Raw genomic sequence first — 20571 nt, 5'->3', positions numbered from 1 at the left:
CAGCGACATCATCTTAAACAATGCCGCCCGGCCGAGCGGCGAGAGCGGCAAATGCCGCCAACGCGCGACATCCTCCTTCAGGCGCTGGAGGGGGGGAAGCAAGTTCCGATCATACCGGGCCTCCGCGTCCAGGGTAATGAAGACACCCAGGTACCTAAATCCCTGCGGGGCGATCTGGATAGGACAGCCCCGCGGAAGGATAGGAGCCTCCCCAGAGAGAACATACACGCACGATTTAGCCCAGTTGATGACAAGGCCGGAGTTACGACCAAATGAATGCAAGAACTTCAATTCTTAACATGGAAAACCGCCTTTCTAGTAGCCATCACTTCCCTCAGAAGGGTCAGTGATATACAAGCACTTACCATTCAAGAACCCTTTCTACAAATGCACCATAACAAGGTTGTTCTCCGTACCAACCCGAAATTCCTCCCCAAAGTCATTTCTCCCTTTCACCTAAACTAATCTGTAGAACTCCCAGTATTCTTCTCGCAACCACAGACCGTTGCAGAAAGAGCTCTCCACACACTAGATGTCAAACGAGCCTTACTCTACTACATCGAGAGAACACAACCTTTCTGTAAGACCAAACAACTGTTTGTCTCTTTCTCTCCACCACACAAGGGCAACCCCATCTCCAAGGCAGGGATAGCTAGGTGGATTGTCAAATGCATTCAAATTTGCTACCATAAAGCAAAACGAACGCTATCCGTTCCCCCTAAAGCCCATTCTACACGTAAAATAGTGGCTTCAATGGCTTTTCTAGGAAATATCCCATTAGATGATATCTGCAAAGCAGCTACATGGTCAACACCGCACACTTTCACTAAACACTATTGTGTAGATGTGCAAACTAAGCAACAAGCTAGTGTGGGCCAGGCTGTACTCAAAACATAATTTCAAACCACTGCAACAGATTCGGGTGGTCGCCGCTAAGGATGGGTACTGCTATATAATCTATGCACAAGTGTGTAATCTGCAGCTCATATGCCTCAAACGGAATATGCTACTTACCTGTATGCATCTGTTCTTGGCATGTAGAGCTGCAGATCTACACACGCCCACCCGCCTCCCCGGCTGCCTCTATCTGTTCCAGTTTATCTTATTTAGATACAACACACATGGACCTCTTCACTAGTATTACTACGCTCCATCTTTCCCTGCTGGCGAAAAACAATCTGAGGATGGAGCCGAAGCCCATGCGCAATACCATCCAAAGGAGGAGTCACCGACCTCGTGACTTCCAAAGACTTTCCAAGAGGAAAAACAACTGCAAACATCCGGGCCCAACACCAGATGGCGATCTATGCACAAGTGTGTAGATCTGCAGCTCTACATGCCAAGAACAGATGCATACTGGTAAGTAGCATATTCCTTACACTAGATCTAATTACGAGTGGGGCATATTAAATCAAATATATTTTCAGAGACTGACTGCAACTAGAAGTTATCTTGGCAGACCCAGCAATAATGTATTCCATAGTTGGAATAGTGAAAATGGTGATCACCTCTGTAGACATACCGAGGGAAAGAACCTTTAGTAGCATAAGTCATTCGAATACGGGTGGGAAGGTGCATATTGTCACTTTAATTGGTAGGAGCGAAAGCATGCAGCCTTTATAAGGCATTAGATCATAAAGCTCACCTTGCAGAAAGCCAGTGAGAGTGCAAAAAGGTTCCACTAATAACAAACATTCTTAACCCATAGATCAAACAACCTACATTCTAAACACCGTGAAACTATTTAAATTGTAAGCTATCGCTCCATCTGAGACTATTCAAATTTGCTGATTGTGGTTATTTTTTTAAATCGGTTGTAGGCTGAATTGAAGCCAGTGCTTCTCCTGTTTCCGTAACCCTGTGCGAAGGCTTCAGGCTACAACAATCTGCTCCCTCACAAGAGGATTCCCCAAAGCTGCTTCTCTCCCCAAATCAATTGCTGTGCTTGAACAGTGCAGCTGCCTTCACCTCCATTCAGACATCCTTTCATGGCTGCCTCACTCTGCAGCTTGGACCACCATTTTGCCTCTACTTGAGGGCCACTCGAGAGGACCTCCGGGGTAGTCACCAGACTGTGCTTTGCTGGGGATTCAACATTACCCAGTGCATCCCCAAACCATCTCAAGGTCTTCCTTCTGGCGTGTTGTAGCCTGTTTCAGGTCCCTCGGGGCTGCTGTTACTGACCTGCCACAGTCCCAACCACAGAGGTGGTTTTAGGGGTGCAACCTCCAGTATTACCTGAGAGATACCTTGCTGCTAAGAACTGCAATAAGGGATCATCAGTTGAGTGTGTAAATATCACAGGCTCCAATGAGTGATATTGTGATGGTAATTAGGAAACTTATTTTAAAGTAATTTTTTGAAGGTCTGATTGAGAAAGTAGTGCGTTGGGGTGGTTGTGAACTCAAAAATCTAGCACCTGCCCAATCGCCTGTCAACTCAAGACATAAGCATCTGGGCTGTAAACTTTCAATTTTCAGTAATTAACAGCTCTTTAATGGAACAGTAAGGTGAATATTAGTAGCATTCCCAAGCTGAGCTAAAGGACTATTTCACTGGAGCTCAGGAAGAGGAGGGCGGCAACTCCGACAATGTCAGACATACATCGGCAGAGACGCACATTGATATCCTTTTTAGTCTGTTTTCCTGGGCATAAATCATCTTGCTAGGCAAGGGGGCTGTGCGTTTTCCTCCTTGGCCCCAGCATCTTGGAACCAAATGCCTCACTATCTCCGCAGTATGCTAGACCACAGCAGTTTCCGCAAAAAGCTGAAGTACTGGCTTTTTGGAAATTAAGTTTCAAGTCCGTTTCCCTTCAGAGCTGTCTGCAAGCGCCATGAGACTTGTAAGAGTGATTTGTGCGCGATACAAATGCCCTTGATTTGATTTGATATGCCTCCTGGCTTGGGCTTGCTACGTGTGTGTGGGTATGGAGGAAGTGGTCTTGAAGCTCTAGACCAATTTCCACCTGTTTATTCTGCACATACCTTCTCCAACACTAGACTAGTTTTAGCATTGCAAGAGACTCTTTGCCCTCCAGTACATATGGGACTACTAGACCTTTACAACACTCTCGTTTTTACCTGGGGCGTTTACCATGTGCGATCATCTGGTTCAAATTCAAATAAATTAGAACAAATTAGCTCATTTACCATGATTTCAATCGTATAATTTTTTTGTTTCGTTTTGCAGAGTTGGCGATTCCTTGCTGGGTTTGATCTGTTTGGTACTGCTCCTGGTGCTCACTTGGATGAAGGGTCGCATACCCAGACCACACCGAGGAATGCCTATCTGGCTCAAGTTATGCCATATGATTGTCTGGGGCACAGCAACAGGTTTATGCTTTTATTTGAATTACTGAGATTTGTCTGTTGAGCTGTGTTGTTTGCCTTTTAACCTTCTTCTGAAAGGCAAAACAAAACAAATTCAGCGGAAGGCAGTAGTATTTTGGCTTAGTACTTTTGTCCAGGATCAGAGAAGGGTTTATTTTGTAGCTGCTTTGTAAAATCTATCTGTATTTATATCTTGTGGGTGGTTATCTCCCAGGGACCTGTATGAATAAGTGTCATGAAATGGCAGTTTCAGTTTGATAAAGGAGTTAACAAGTGTGGTGTGCTCTACTATGAATATGATCAGTTCATTTTGTGGGGTAGATCTTGGGCAATGTAACTTCTGATGCCTGTGCTATCTACGCTCATGGTGAACATGTGGAAGTAAATATTCAATAGTCTTGCGCCTTGCACAATCACTAACACCTAAAAACAAACATTCAAGCAAACACCTCAAAAATACTTTAACCAGGGATACCCTAAATCATGAAAAACAAAATTCTTGAAGGCATCGCCTTGGTCTGCTTCCGTGCACCCAGAACCTCCCACCCTGGTTTCAGGCATCAACCCTAACTTCTTGCAGCTAGTGTAATAACAGCCAGGGAGATATTGTGCACCAATTCTGTACCTGCAAGGAGATGCAGCAGGAAACAAGACTGCTGCTAAAGGTCCCCTTCAATCAGAGGGGAATTTGTTTATGGAGGCAAGCAGTCCTGGGGTGCCACGATCCAGGAGCGAAACAACTAAATTGAAGACCAGTAAGATTTCTTACGCAAGCCGAACAAAATATGCCATCATCCTCCGTTCAATGATACAGCCAGACCACTAGATGGAAGTCTTACTAGGAATTCATAGATGGCCCACCAGAAATCGTATTATGCAGGCTCAGACTCTGAAGGACCGCTAGCAGCTACACACACTGGAGAACCAAGCATAGCCTATTTAAGCAAGCAAGAGAGGTTACTCCCACTAAGGCAGAGTTGGGAAGGCCTCCCGAAACCAGGACCTTATAATATCCCTGAAGCTCCTTTTGCACGGATTGCACCGGCATCAAACTGTGCACTACCACACAGGCAAAGTCTCCAACTTTTTAACTATATTGTTCTTTTTAACTGTTAAATAATGCAATTCACCTAAAGCCTATACAATGATCTCTGTAAATTATGTGTGCATCTTCATATTTTAGCATGTTCTTACAGTTTTATTGATGCGTTTTGTATTGCAATGGTTTTTAGTAACTGTGCAACTGGAAATAAACATTCAGGCAAACTAGTAGGTGGGTCATTTGTTTTCATGAGTACCACTTGTCACTCTTTATGGCATGTTTGTGTTTTCTCAGCCCGTAATGCCCTGGTGGTGATTGTGGCAGGTCTTGTGGCATATTCCTTCGAAGTAGTGGGATACCAGCCCTTTATTTTAACTGGGAGGACGGCCCGGGGCCTCCCATGTCTTCAGCTGCCTCCGTTCTCTGAAGAGACTTCCAACGGCACCATCCCATTCATACAGATGGTACAGGTGAGGGAAACCTGAATATCAGCACTGGGCCAATATACAGAGAATATGGTTAGATAACACTTGCTGAAGGGTGAGGCAGACAGTTCTACAGGGTGTGCTCAGAGGCTGAGATGGGGAAGGGTAGGGGAGGGACCTGGAGATGACCTGATGTCATTCTGAAGCTTTATTGACACATAGCTTTCTCTCCTAGGACATAGGAACAGGGCTGGCCGTGGTGCCCCTCATGGGTTTGGTGGAGAGCATTGCCATTGCCAAGGCATTTGGTAAGTGTTTAATGAAGAGCTCTAAAAATAATTTACATGATACATAATTGTTTAAAAGATTGATTTAAGGGTTCAGTCCGCCTAAACAAACTGTTGGCCTTGTTTTCCATTTCTGTAATACCTGAACTTAATGAGATCTTTAAAGGTCAACATCTTCATCCTTGCATTTTATTAGTCAAATCATTTCATAACGGGTACCACAATCCTTCTGGTCAGATGCCCAAGTCTAACCCTGCTCTGGTCATCAAGCTATACTGGATAGTTGTTATTGAAGGCTTTGCCACCATTGTGGATCATATTATAATGAGAGAATCCATCAGCAGAGTCCTCCCTCTCTAGTTTATGGACTGGCCCCTCCCCACCATGTATCTGTGCATTATATATATAAGTGCATCCCACAGATCTCTGAGGCCAACAGGAGACTGAATGTAACACCTTACCAAAACCACCGGTAAAATAAATGTAATACACTGTTTCAGATGTATTTCTCATGGTGTATGTGGTGCTCCTCATAGGCATATTCCTTGACCCCAGTTCTGATGGTGAAAACACTTTAATTTCTTACTGAATTCCCAATGAAAGTTCCCACCTCTGCCTGCAGCATTTACTAGAAACACTCCTTTCTGGCATAGACCCTAAAAGAAAAAACATTTCTTCAAATGGCACGCTTAATCAAGGAAGCGCAACAGATTTAATCGCAAGGCCTCTTCCTAAGCCTACCTGCCAGAACAGATGCAATAGATTCCGAATTTTACAGCTAGTCTTTTGATATACCTATGTCACAGGTGTCACATCTTTTCAGCTCTGGAATCTTTGGAATCGTTTACCTAGTTTGAGGTGAAATTAAGGCTTTAAGTAAGAGTATTCATGGCCCCCTGATAGAGCCAGCTATGTTCTGCAGAGAGTCTTGCCCTGATGACTTTAAATAATTTTTGAACAGATTGTTGTAAATAGCGTTTCTATAATTCTTTTAATGTGTGAAAGTCTATTAAAGACATTTTGCAGACAAAATGGGTTTATGTTCCACGCAACATCCATATATAAAGTTTCTTTTAGATCAATACAATGAGAAATGGGAGGGTGTGACAGAGATTATTTGCATTAATGTTAGTGAGCTTCTGCTGTGTTACAATACTGAAAACACACATCACTATCCTTGAATATCAGATGCGCACACACATTTAGAATTTGACCATAGAGGGCATGAAAGAGCTGAAACTGCTTCATAAAAATCAAACCTGTTTCAAACAGGGGCACCCAACATACATTTGGCCCAGGGCCCCCAAATTCCATAAAACGTCCCTGAACATGACTAAAGTCAGTTGCTGTATGCCTAGCTTTTGATCTGCATCTTCAGTTGTAGCTCAGTAGAAGGCAAGGGTAGGTGTCTGTACTTTCCCCTGACTAGCCCCAGTACTTCTGATCAGTCTGCTTTTCAGTGACTTCACATTTGGATCAATGACTTCTGGTCCCCCTCCTTGTGGCCCACAGTAGCCTACATGATTATTACATACCCTTTCTTTCACTCGCCACCCTGAGCAGCCTCAGCGCTACACGAGTACTACACATCTCACGTGGCCTATTCACAAAAGACATTTAGGGGTACATAAAATCGTATTATTTACATACTCCAAAATGCATTTAACAATCCTCCGGCCAGCGACCTAGCTCTGCGCCTCCCATCTTTTGTGTATCGCCTATCTTTTCTCTACAGCGATATCTGCCCCGTGGTAGAGATCTCCACACATGTAAGTATAGATTTTAGTAGTAAATGGAAGGAACCGGGCGTAATTGTGGGAAAATGGGGAATGATTACTGGAAAATGGGTGGGGTTTAGATTAACCCCTTAACTGCTGAGGCTTTTCCACCCCCGTGTTGAGCCTTTTTTTTCCTTTTTGGGGTACTTTACGCTTATGCTTTCATAATCTTCACATAGAACATTGACACCAAATTTGCATCATTTGATAAAAGATCCTGGGTATTCTAAATATGTCCTGGGTTTGTGGATTTCCCTAAAGGGAACCCAGAAAATAGCCAAAATATAGTTTTTTTGTTTTGTTTTTAAATTGTGAAAAATAGGCTTTGCACAAATGTTTTTTTTCCCCTCAAATTAGCATCAACAAAAGGTTTCCTGTGCTACGATCACCATCTTACCAGCTTTCAGGAACATGCAGACCTGCATAAAAAAATAAGAAATAAAAAAAATGAAAAAACGGTTTGGGCACTTGTCTAAGAGATAGCCCATTTTTTCCTACTTTTTGTGGTTTCAACCTATTTGCAGTTTATTGTGGAAACGGTTGTGAAGCCCATTGGTGATCCTGAAAAGCTATACATTTCTGAAAAGTAGACAAAAGTCTGAATTCAGCAAGAGTCATGTGTGTAGATCTCTCAAGAAACTTGAAATAAAAACAATTATGAAAATGAGTAGGAAAAAACAGCCATTTGGGATGTTTTCATCTCTAACTTATTTTTACAGTGGCTTATTTACCAAAGCAATATACCATTACATCTGATATATCTTTCTGGTCACAGGATATATAGATTTTGAAGATTTTCCAAAAACATACACTACTTTTTGCCAACAACTGAGCTCTACCCTACAAGAATATTTCATTGTGTACCACGTATACAGCAAATCATATGATAAGAGTGAAACATGGGTATGAAGAAAACATTTTTATTCCAAACATACACTACTTTTTGCCAACAACTGAGCTCTACCCTACAAGAATATTTCATTGTGTACCACGTATACAGCAAATCATATGATAAGAGTGAAACATGGGTATGAAGAAAACATTTTTATTCCTGAAATGTACACAAGATACTGAATTTTAGGAAAAGTGGTTATATGTACATGTCTAAATTGGTGGGTACCTGTACTATCATGTGATTTAGTAAGCCTTTTGCAGAAGGTTTTCTTTCTTGAAAATGGGCTTACATTTGGAAGCCCCAAATGTAGAGGAATCAAGATACTACTAACAAATGTTATACTAGCTGGTGTTCTCACACGTCTGCCTGTAAAAATGGTACTTACATGGTTTTTGTACCCAGAAGCTATTTCAAACGTAAAACTTTGGCTAAGAATTCACATTTTACTCAAATTCTATGAAGAACATTTCGGGAATCTGCAAGGACCCACACATTTCCTTTTTTTGTTTGATCTGTTTATTAAGCTTTTCATATATAGAAACAGTAGAATACTAGGATGCAGTAAATCATAGTATAAGTACGAAAGAGTCCAGGGTTGAATCCAGTTCTTGCACTAATACAAAGGAGTAAACTTGTAATAACAGGTCATCAGGGGACTAGGAGTTAATAGGCAGAAGCTAACCCACACATGGGCTCAGTGGTTTCATTACAATAATACATCCCAGGGACCCACAGATTTCATACCATCAAGCATTCCCACGTGTCTCCAAATAAAAACAGTACCTCACTTGTGTGGGTGACCCTACCATCCGCAACAGGATTGGGCCGAAAACCACCGGGACTAATCACATTTTTACACTAAAAACCAACAATTGTTTGTAATGTGGGTAGCTGTGAATTTTGGGGCCTATCTCAACCGGCACCAGGGAAGCCTACCAAACCTAGGCATTTCCTAAACTAGACCCTAGGGGGAGTCCATGAAGCCATGAATTTGGTCGATCTCACTAGGGTTTATTTTTTGTGTCCAGTCACCCTTGCAAACCTCAAACTTTGGCAACAACATATATTTTCATCACATTTCTATTAATGAATTTCCCAAATCTGCAAGGACCCACAAATGTTCTACCATCCAGTGTTTCCACATGTCAGAATGTAAAGAAAACATGTACTTTTAGGTAAAGTTTTGGGTTTGCAGGACAATGTGGGTAAGAAACCATTATGGATTCCACACAAGGCACACCGCAGTGGAATCCCCGGGGTGTCTAGTTTAAAAAAATATCTGTGGTGGTAGGTTTGTGTGAATGGCCGCTAAAACCGGGCCCAAATACTGCACCTACTTCTCTCGTTGATCTCTCCATGTAGTGTTATAGGGCCTATTGTGTTGCAGGCGCTTGGCCCACCCATGTAAGTGGGATAATATTTTTATCAGGAGACACGTGGGAATGCTAGGTGGTAGGAAATTTGTGGATCCTATAGATTTCAAAACTTTCCCTGATAGAAATGTGTGGAAAATGTTTGTTTTTAGCCGAAGTTTGAGGTTCGAAACATCTCTTCTGGGTAAAACATCCTTGTGAGATCAACGTAAGTTACAAAACCTTAGACTCCCCCACAGAGTCTAGTTTTCAGAAATTTCTGGGTTTGGAAAGTTTCCCTGGGAGATGCCTGATCCTGGGCCCAAAATCCATAGCTATCTGCATTGCAAAAAAACTAATTTTGAGTGGGAAAAATTGATTCAGCATGTTGCGGCCTTACTTATCGCAGGCGCAAGGCCTACCCACACAAGTGGGGTACCGTTTTTATCAGGAGACATGTGTGAATGCGGGTTGGTAAAAAAAAAATGTGTGGTTTGCTGCAAATTCCATAACTTTCCCTCACAGAAATATAAGGAAAATGTGTGGTTGTAGTCAACGTTTGTGGTTTGCAAGGGCTACTGGGTAAGTAAAGTCCTAAAATCGACAGCTACCACCCTGCGAGTGTACCCAAAATGCGTTTTGGAAACGTTTGTGTTGTGAGCCCTAGGCTGAGCCACACAAGCAGGGTAGAGTTCTTCTCCGAAGAAATGTGGAAACAATGGGTTGTAAGAATTTTGCTGGGATACCCACAGACGCTGGAAGTTTCCGTCTTAGAAATGTGAGAAAAGTGTATGATTTTAGTCATTTAGGCAATGTTTGAAGTTTGCAGGGCATTGTGTGTAAGTAAGTGGGATCAATGCACTTTACACCTTGAGGGGTTGTTATTGTTCCTTCAAAGTCCATCTATAATTGAAGTACAGTTTTACACTGGTTGGTTTTAGCACCTCCAGAAGTGCTAGGTTCAAAGAGCATATACTAATTACAGTATCAGAATATAGAACCCATGACTCCTAAATGGGGGTCGTAAAGCCATGTCAAAGCACCAATCACTTTACAGGCCAGTCACATATCTTTCACATGCCACAAAAAAATTGCCATTTGTACTGCCAGCCAAGGGCCCAATACAACACAGCACAAAACTCGCATCAGCCTGACATTCAAGGATCGATTACATTCATTAGTTACAGGACTGAGTCACTAGTCACATCACCTCTCACCCAGACATTGACAAATTTGCATGCAAGCACAATAAATGCAGACCTCTACACACATACTGCCAAACATGTTGTATGTTGGTGCCTCAACAAACTTCAGAACGTCCCAAATGAAAAGAAAGCTAGATTAAGTTTTTACTACCTGTCAAGTCTTGAGTGATACTGTACACATGCCAAATGAACATTCACTAATGCCGTCCATGAGAGCCATGTCGGCCTCAGGAAGATGTCTTACATGCGCCTTCAACACATTCACTGTGCTAAATCCAGCTCCTTACAGTTTGTGCATGAAAGTTTAGGGGGGTACGAGGATGCCTTTGAGGCTTGTCCTACATTCCTTGATATGTGTGAGTGTGTTTACCTTTGCAACTAAGGTAAACAAGCTGAGTGAGCCTGTTCTAAGTTCCCATAAGAGCATGTCCAAAGCTACTGAGGGCATTTGTTTTTGGCACACAGGGTACTTTGTGACAATATGCTGTATTTCTCATCCACCGTTAAGCTCAGTGCCGTGACTGTCATGAACTTGACATACAATGATCAGAACATCTACCACGTTCCAATGGAGCATGAACATAGCAAGCAGGCCACAAATATGACCCATGTGTGTAGTGTTGAGTGCAGTGTTCTATCTGTCTCTCGTACGTTGACCATCTGCCTTCTATCTATGCAATAACCCCATGAAAATATACCTAGGCTAAGCTTTATCTACCTGTTCGGGTCTCTATTTCCTCTGAAAGTCCTAAATAATACCATATACAAGCCAAGTGATCTTTAATAATGTCTCCCGTGGCAGCCACCTGAGGCTCAGGAAGACCGGTCTTTCATGCACCTTTAGCACACTTGCTAAATCCAACTCCTTTCAGTTTATAGATAGGTGTCCGACTATGCAGATGCCTTCAGGACTTAGCCTAAATTCTTCTAACTGTGTGAGCACATCTACCTCTGAAACTAAGACAAACTAAAGAGTATGTCCAAAACTACGAAGGGCGTTAGGGTTTGGCATCTGGGGTGCTCTGTGACAAGATGGCGTATGTATGGTCCACCATTATGTGCAGTGCTGTGACTGTAATGGACTTGTAATGCAGGTTTGTAGAGCGCACTATCACCTAGGAGGGTATCCTGGCACTAAACAGGTGTCAGTCTAGGCTCACCTAGGGCCTAGTGGGACTACTCAACAAGCTAGGTCTTCAGCTTCTTGCAGAATACAAGAAGTGGGGAGGCTCTTGTGTGGAGCAGCAGGTCGTTCCGTGCTTTAGGAGCAATGTAGGAGAGTATCAATTGCTAAATTTAGTGTTCTGTTATGTGTGGGATTTGTGCAAGTAGAAGTCCAGATGAGCAGATGTGTCTGGAAGGTTTGATAAAGCAGATGTGACGGTTCAGGTATGCCAGGACATTGTTATGTAGTGTATTGAAAGTGTGGGTGAGTAGTCTGAATTGTGTATTGTTATCATACATGTAGCATACACTGCATTATCACAAACCTATCTCTGCTCATGGTCGGTACAGAGCTTAGTTTTGTTCAAACTCTACAAGACGACCAGTAGGACTGAACGCTTGGTTTGTACAATACATCCATGTTGAGAGTGAAGCCCAGTATTTTTTTTCAACTCCCCAAGTAAAGTGAGAGGCCACCGGTGGCTTAGAAGGAGGCCCAGGAGTGCACCCATGCACCCTCAGAAACCGTTCAGCATGCAGATTTGTTGATTGGTGCACAATATCCTCGAGGGGTGTCTACATTCAGAAAAACTAGAGCTGGACATAGTCCATAGACAAACAAATTTGATTTGGGCTTGACTAAATCAGTAGACGCCAAGAGAACACTCTGTTTGTGCTTGCTGCCGTACGTCCCTGCTTTCTGAGTTGGGCTAAGTTCTATCCGTTGCACAGCTTGTTTTCTTTTTTCTTTTTTCGCCGAAGTTGCAGATTCGCCCCAATTTTTGGTAAAAATAAGAAATTGTATTCTTTATTTTTGGGACCCCACAACCAGAGCTAAGGGGTCAAGGTGTTCCTACTTTTTTTTGTTTACGTTTTTTCTGGGACTCGGCTGAAACAGAGTCCCAAGATGGCTGCCAACACTTCCTGCTTCCTGCAATTTTGGGCCCAGGGACTCCATCCTCTGGAACCTGGCCTTAATTTAATTAGGGAGGGAAGCTGCACAGCCCCCTCTCAGGGATTTTCGCTCCGCGACCCAGCCCTAATATATATATATGTTTTCATTCATGATTTTGCCCTGGGGAGTTCATCCCCCACGGCCCAGCCTTAATTGAATGGGGGAGGGGGACCGCATGATTCCCCTCCCCTTCCCGGGCCGATTTTGGCCTCAGAAGCCCCATCCCCCTGGGCCTGACCCTGTGTCTCTGGGTGCCCTGGTCCCAGACAGGGCAGGCAGTGTGCACACTGTGGACTGCAGGGGGAATCTCAAGGCTGCTGCAATCGTAGCCGGCTATTCTCCTCCTGCGGGACCTTTATTGCTGTTCCACACTGGGAGCTGCTGGAAATGCCTAAACTTGGTCATGTGGTCCCAAAGGGACCCAGCCAGGCCAAAAAAGCATTTAAAAATCCTGCTGAGCTCCACAAATGGGCAGAAATTCGCTAAAAGTAACTGTACGGTCAGAAAGTGGGTGAAGAGTCACAAGTCTAAATCTAGGCAGAGATCACCATATGGAAATGGTGAGTTCAATCCATAAGATCTACCCCTAGCTGCAGGTGTAGATCTGCGAGTTAGTAACTTTACTGACAACAACTGAATCCTACATTACAGAACAGTGTTTTAAATGTCATTACCATTTATATCACAATACCAATCCACATAGTAACCTGATGAACTCTTGAATTTTCTTTCAGTGAAATCTGTGTTCAGCAGTTTCAGAATAAGAATAAATAATTCTCTACAATATTTGTCATTAAAATACATAAGTTTGTGGCCTTGCTATTTGGACAATTCAGTTGTGCGTTCCTCTGTCTAAATACCACATTTAACCATATCCAGCCATTATTTATGCAGTTGTAAAGTACATTATAGTAGTAGTTGTGTAATTGAAGTCATCCCTGTAGCTTTTATAAATCTGCATAAATATATAATGATTTTTTTATTTTTTCTAACACATTCTCTACCTATGTTTGTTTAAGCCTCTCAGAACAATTACCGCATCGATCCGAACCAGGAGCTGCTAGCCATTGGTAAGACCTTTTCATAGGAATGGACACAATAAGATGCAAAAGGGTGTAGCTATGTTGGAAATGTGGTGTCTGACTGTACAATTGTTTAATAATTGGGCAGAGAATGACTAATAAGGAAGGGGTGCACAGTGGTAGAATGGGTCTAACAGCATTTTCTGTGTTTTATTGCCTAAATAGGACTTGCTTAATAATCTTCCATCACAGTTTTATAAAGACACATTAGGATATATACAAGTACACATTTCCAAAGTAGACTATCAATACCATCAAATAAGATAACATTAGGTCTCCATTCAGTTCATAATTCATTGTACATAGTTCAGGGTTAAAAGAATCGCATTGAGATATATCCAGTTTCCCAGAATATCTCAGTGTAACACAAAGATAAAATGGAGTTCAAAAAGAACGTTGAAACCAAGGAGAGGGGGCTCTCACAACCAAAAGGGCTGAATATCCGATTTACCCAAAAGGGAAAACATTTTTTAAGTTCAAAAAGAACGGACAGATAAAAGAAAAACATATAATGGTATCTATAAGGTAAAAAGCAACTATTCAAGCCAGAGAGTAACACTTCAGAAGGTCAGGTTTTTGCTGAGTTAACAGTAGATACGAAGATTGTAGATAAAATTAAATCTCATCATGTGACTTTTTCCAAAGTATTAGTCTATATATAATGAATATTGTAAGATGTATCTTCTTGGAAAAAAGTGCCTAGCTATTCATAAATTTGAGTGGTATACAAAGATCTTTTCTTTGAGTGGGTGTATAACTCATGACCAAAGTCCTGGAGCTTCTCAATTAGTTGTCCAAGTGATAGCTCCTCTACCATTCTCCCATTGTAATCACTGCCTCAGTTTGTAAAACTTGCTAAAGTACCATCAGAAGGGGGTCATACCTGTTTTACTTGCACCCCATTTAATGGATTGCTTGCTTGCTAAAATATTTTCCTTCCTTTAGGCCTCACTAATGTGGCCGGATCCTTTGTATCTGCATATCCTGTGACTGGAAGCTTTGGAAGGTTAGTACTATACTTTAATCTCTGCTTGTGCACATAATGTAATTAACTCTCCTGCTGAGAATGCTCCTGGCAACCATTTGTAAAGTCTCAGCACTCTAGTCCTCACTCAGTGTTCCGATTGGGCCATAAAATATATAAATAGAAAAGAACTGAAACACAAATGCCTAGCACTACTCGAATCCTGTCTTCTAACAGATGAAATAGCGAAGCCCACAGTACTGCACCATCAAATGTTAGTAATAACTTTGAACATTCAACCCCATCTTATTCTAGTGCGTGGTCAATATGACAGATTATTGTTAACTAGATTCAGACTAGATATTTTCCATTGCCTAACGAGTTTGCCAAATGTGACCGACTGGGCAAGGGTCATGCAACTCTGTCCTTGCGATAATACTTCAGAGCAAACGACAATACATGTAGTTCTCTTTTGTAAATTCTATAATAAACAAAGGAAAAAGTGGCTGGTTCCACTTTCTAAAGGAGCTTGCTTTTAAAAGATGCCGACCGATGTTTTTAGCTTTACAATTTTTAGACAATGAATTTACGATATGGATTTTAACAAATTTCTTGAAAAGTGTGATAAAATGTAGGAAGCTGATAACTCTGTAATGTATCAATGATCTACTTTGTAACTTTGTTTCTATGAGAAATGTTTAGAAGCTTTTTCTTAAATGTACTTTTATGTTGTGCTTTTATGATTTTTTAGCATTGAAATCGAATAAAGCTTGATATCTATCTATCATATAAATAGGCTTTGGTTTCATACTGGGAGTGTGGAGGGGATAAAAAAATTGAATTGCTGTACTGGGGACCTGATAGTGCTTATGGGCTTTTGAGAACTCGCTGGTCCATTACTTGGAGAGTTGTAAAAGCAGGATTAAATTGAACATTTTGGGTGGGAGTCTGAAGAGTCCTACTGCTGCTTCCCCTGTGAACTTGAGACAAGTCGCAGGTGGAAGAGAGGAGATGAGCAGTAGATAATCCTGACCAATCCGATATAGGAGCTCGATTCAGGGTTGTGCTGGCGGCAACAGTAGTGAATTGATCAGTAACAGGGCTCCCCTGACTACTCTTTCCAAGTAATAAGTTGCCACAAGGGATAGATGTGAGAAAGTGCCATCTTTCTTGCATGGTATGCCCCCACTTTTTGCTGAATGTACTTTGACTGAGTGTGCCCTGGACTCCTGCCAATCAGGTGCCCAGGGCCTATGTTCCTTCCCTAAACAAAAACCTCCAACCCAAATTGTCAAACCCTGGCCACATGTCAACCCCTGGTAAATGGTACCCATGGCCTTGTGACCAGGGAAAGCCTCTAAGGGCTGCAGCACGCATTGTGCCACCCTTAGAGGCCCTGTACCCTAACACACACACTGCCCTTGCAGGCTGAGTGTCTGGGTACAGGACAAAACAAAGAGTCGACATGGCACACATCCCTGTGTGCCATGCCCACCACCTACACTGCCCTGGCATACATCAGCCACCCCTCTAGCTGGGTGCCCTATGCCAGTGGTGTGGGCACGGGAGCATGAGCCCTGTGCCCTTACAGTACCCAGGTCCATTCCTGGGCCCTGTAAGTGCAGTGCTGCCATTTAAGAGTACATGGTGCTGAGAGCTCGTCAAACACGAACTCCACAGCACCATAATGGCAACACTGAAGACTGGGAAGTTTGGTATCAAACTTCTCAGCACATTAAACTCACACTGATGCCATTGTGGGATTTAATGTACCAAGCACCACAGAGGGCATCTTAGAGATGCCCCTTGAAACCTAACCTACAATCCACGTCTGGTCTGAGAGGCTGCCTAGGCTGCCACACAGCAGACATGTTGGTGGACCCCTGGGTAGGAGATTCCCTTCTCTCCTGGGCCTGCAACAATGCACATCCTGGGCTAGGTGCTAGGTCTACTCCCCCAGGATGGACAGGGGGAAGCTTCTGTGAGCTTCCCCAGGCCACTTGCAACCCCCACTCTGGCGGGAAGCCTGGCCGGAAACCCCAAATTAGGACAGGGAATGTGCCAGCCTGCCAACCACACCCCTCAGGAGGGGGAGGCGAGGTGAAGCACATCTCCGGGCACTCGCCATCTTGAGGATGGGAGGCCCTACCCAATCAGGACTAGGCTACTGCCCCCCTCCCACAGGAAAGTGGCAGAATAGGGGGTCTATCTAGTATTTAGGGGCAACCTGAACCGTCCTTCCCCAGATTCCAGATTCCGAAATACAAAGAAGAGCAAGAAGAAAGAAGACCTGCCCTGCAGCTGCTAAGAAGAGGAAGACACCAACTGCTTTGGCCCCAGCCCTACCGGCCTGTCGACCCTCAAACCTGCTCCTGCTACAACCTGGCACCTCTTGTGGCCAGCAACCTCACAAACCCCGGAGGACCTGGCTACCTTTTTGGCTCTAAGCACCTGGGACTCCCATGAGTAGAGGCTCTACTCAAAATCAGCTTCTAATCCCTGGCATCCGCCCGGAACCGCGGACCCTGCACACACTGCACCCGCCGAGCCTGGCCTGTGCCGGAGTGAACAAAGACCACGAGGATGACCCCCCGGCGACTGTGACCCCGAGTCCGGCACCCAAGGACTTCCCTCGACGCTCCTGACGACGCCTGCAGCCTCAGAATCCGGTACCCCCCAACCGCGATCAACCGAGGGTAATATTTCCCGACACCAAAAGGCACCCCGGCGCCCTGCGGCCCCCTGTGCCCAACTCCTGGGTAGCTACCTATTCTCCAACTACCCAACTTACCTCTCGAAGTGGTGGTGGCACCTGAAGAATCTTCGTCCCCGAGCTTGCAGCCTTTTTCCAAACCGGAGCGTTCCCATTGAAATCAATTGAGCGCCCAAAGGCTCAAAAGCACCCTGCACCCAGCCGCCCTGGCAGTGTAACCTCTACACCTATCTACTTCCCCCTTTGGCCTGAGCCAGTGACCAGGAGCCCAGCCCCCACAGCCGTGTGGCCTGCTAGTCAGCAGCCACCAACCAAGGGCCCCCTGCCTCCCATAGGATAACATTGGGCCTAACTCACTCTGCACCCGGCTGCCCCAGCGCCGCTGAGGGTGTAACAACTGTACCTACCTGACCCTGGGAGACCCCTGAGTCTGTGCCCAGAACCTTAACACTGCCAGTCGAGTACTTACCCAACAGCCGATAACTCAATTTTCTCCATAGGGTAACATTGACTGGTTTTTTCTGAAATTTCTTCTAAGTGTGGAGTTTATAAAACTTAAAATATTCACCAAAAATCAGCCGAGTAACGAAAACGAAAACACTCACCTGCTTTTAGGAGAGATGCCAGTACTGGATCTTGGTGCCCAGCACTGACCCTGAAAAATATTCACAACCGTACTTACCAGTAACCCAATTTTCTTCCATAGGAAACCATTGACTGTTTTTCTGTTAAATTTCTTCTAGGTGTCGATTTTTGCAAACTCTAAATATTCTTTAAGAATCGTGCTAACTGTGAAAACTTAATTACTTACCTGTTTTAGATAGAAGTCCCAGTACTGAGTCTAGGCACCCAGTACTGGATTACAAAAGTAACGAGAGCATACTATACCTGCAACTTGAATTTTCTTCCATAGGGAATCATTAGCTGTTTTCTATGAAATTTCTTCTAAGTGTCAACTTTTAAAATAGCAAAATATTACCTAAAAATCCTAGTAGTAACTAAGTCGACTTTTATCACTTGTTTCTAAGAACTGTCCCAGGACTGAATCTAGGATCCAGTCCTGGAATTACAAAAGTAATCCTGAGAGTAATCTATTGCAACAACTTGTAAATATCTACAAAAGCCAATTGCATATTGCAAAAGTATTTACCTAAAGCATCTCATTCGGAGAAAGTATATTTTAATACCTATTGTTGGTTCTAAAATAAAACAAGCATATATTTTTTTTATATATAAACCATTGGCCTAGAGTTCAGTTATTGAGTGTGTGAAACCATTTGCTGACTGAGTGTGTACAACAAAATGCTTTACACTGTCCTCTGATACTGCCTTACTGCTCGACCAAGCTACCACTTTAGAGAACAAGGTTATATCTAACTTTAGCCTCTGCCAAACCTCTGGGGACTGTGGACTCTGTACACACTTTACCTATTTGGGAACAGAGCCACTTTCTCACAATACATATTTCATAACATCTACATTTGTCTTTCCATGCTGTTTGTGGCAGCTAAAGTACAGTTGAGATAAAAGGGAGAGGTGAAAGGATTGAAGAGAAGCCATTAGCTGCTCAATAGTGTGTTAAGAGCATGCATAGAGACATGCATATCCTCAGTGGGTAAAAATGAGTGGTGTTCTGAATAATATTGCTAAAATGGATTCAGACAAAATCTAAGCCTCCAAAATACCATCTATCAAAGAAACATTGCTAAATCGGATTGGCAAGAAGAAAGAAGGCCCCCAACAGAATGCAACAACACACCAAGGGATAGAGGGTCCTACAGCCTCAGTGGATATCCAGAAGCCAGTACACAGAGATGCTCTACAGACGCTATTATGCAAATTTAGAAACTGTTTAGCACATCTTGTCAAGATCACTCGAAAAGCAGAGAACAGGTCAATACATCTCTGGCAGAACAAGTGCATGACCATGAAGAAACAGCAGGGTGAGTTGGAATTCTGAAGATGCAACAAAATGCCCTGGTGGACAAAGTAGAAGATCAAGAGAACTGATCAGACAGCAATAATGTGAGAATTTGAGTATCTCAACCAAAGTCTAAAAAGATGATCCCAAGAATCATGTTTGGAAATTGCTTCAGCATGTACTCTTGTTGTGTTTCGATTTAGATACCCGTATATAGGTTTTCCTGAATCATGTCCTTATATAGGCACAATTCGCATTGCCCTTATTTATGCATAGAATTCCAGTCCTTATTTAGGCATTAGCCATGCTAACAGGCATGGTCACCTACATCCGTCCATCCCAAGTCACAATGAGTTCTTAGAAACCAGACCCTTAAGCTGAACGGGACTTTCCCTAGCTAGGATTATTGATTTCTCCAAGAACTCCTCTATTATGCATGAACGTCTATTCCTTAGGGGTTCATCCATGACCTCTTCCTCTGCCCGACTTTACTTTAATGCTAGCATTCATAAATACCTTCCAGGTATAAATATACCTTCCCTTACCATGGCAAACCATGGCATGGCACGGCGGTTACACAGCACGACTTGACTGCACGGTTCGCCACGGCAAGTTCGGAAGAGACCATATCCCGGCCTGATGCACTGACCAGACGCTGTCATCCCTGCTCACAGAGAATCCAGCTTCCAGTGTTCTGACTCCCTTCATGGGGTGTTAGAGTTTGAGACCCAGATAGAGATTCCCACCTTGCTCATTCTAAAGGTATGGAGCCGACTAGAACCTAGAGGGACTCTTGGCATACTAAACTTAGTATATACCATACTATAGAAAACAGCACCTACTTTTACCTTGCACCACACTTAGGTTAGGTACAGCGGGGTAGGACTATTTAGAAGCATCAGACGAGTATTCACATTTTAGCCTGTGTTATTTATGTATGTATATAAAAAAAAAAAATACGCTTTATTCGATTTAAAAACAATTAAATCATAAAAGCACATCATAAAAACAAAGACTTAAAAACATGATGTATCAATCTATGTAAGAACATCAAAAATACAATACAGATTTCTTTAAACATCCCTAACGTGAATAAAATCGAGAATCAGTTACGCTGGGCGCTGATTACATCGAGTTTCTAGATTTAACCACCCCTTTTAAAAATATAGCTATATGGCCAGTACTGATTTCATCATCCAAATATTGCAGTTTAATGAATGCAGGTCGACACTGTCTCAGACCATGTGATTTTAAAATGGCTATGATCCATCTCTTCCTGATTATGATGTAAAACTTACAGAAAAATATGACATGTATTGTCGACTGTGGGGAGATGTCATCACACGGGCATGGGCACAAAAGATGTGACCAATCATTAATTTGGGGGAATGAAACCATGTTATGAAAATTGCCTAGACGCAAACGCGTCAAAAGCATCCTAGCGTATATACTCAAA

At 43.1% G+C, this 20571-nt stretch overlaps 1 protein-coding gene across 3 annotated transcripts in view; it reads left to right on the top strand.

Moving 5' to 3' along the window:
* SLC26A11 (solute carrier family 26 member 11) overlaps positions 1-20571 on the top strand; it is a 256645-nt gene that overhangs the window by 108040 nt on the left and 128034 nt on the right. For all 3 annotated transcript variants that reach the window (XR_014966589.1, XM_085617434.1, XM_085617435.1), the window contains exons 6-10: positions 3193-3335; positions 4669-4844; positions 5035-5107; positions 13455-13505; positions 14463-14523. Coding sequence is in view for 2 of the 3 variants with exons in the window: in XM_085617434.1 (XP_085473560.1) it covers positions 3193-3335; positions 4669-4844; positions 5035-5107; positions 13455-13505; positions 14463-14523 (504 nt within the window). In the remaining variant the exon portion in view is untranslated. The remainder of the gene's footprint in view (positions 1-3192; positions 3336-4668; positions 4845-5034; positions 5108-13454; positions 13506-14462; positions 14524-20571) is intronic.

The sequence above is a fragment of the Triturus cristatus genome, chromosome 7 (genome assembly GCF_964204655.1).
Source record: "Triturus cristatus chromosome 7, aTriCri1.1, whole genome shotgun sequence".
Taxonomy (NCBI): domain Eukaryota; kingdom Metazoa; phylum Chordata; class Amphibia; order Caudata; family Salamandridae; genus Triturus; species Triturus cristatus.
The sequence above is the reverse complement of the archived record's forward strand: the minus strand, read 5'-3'. Positions and strand labels throughout refer to the sequence as shown.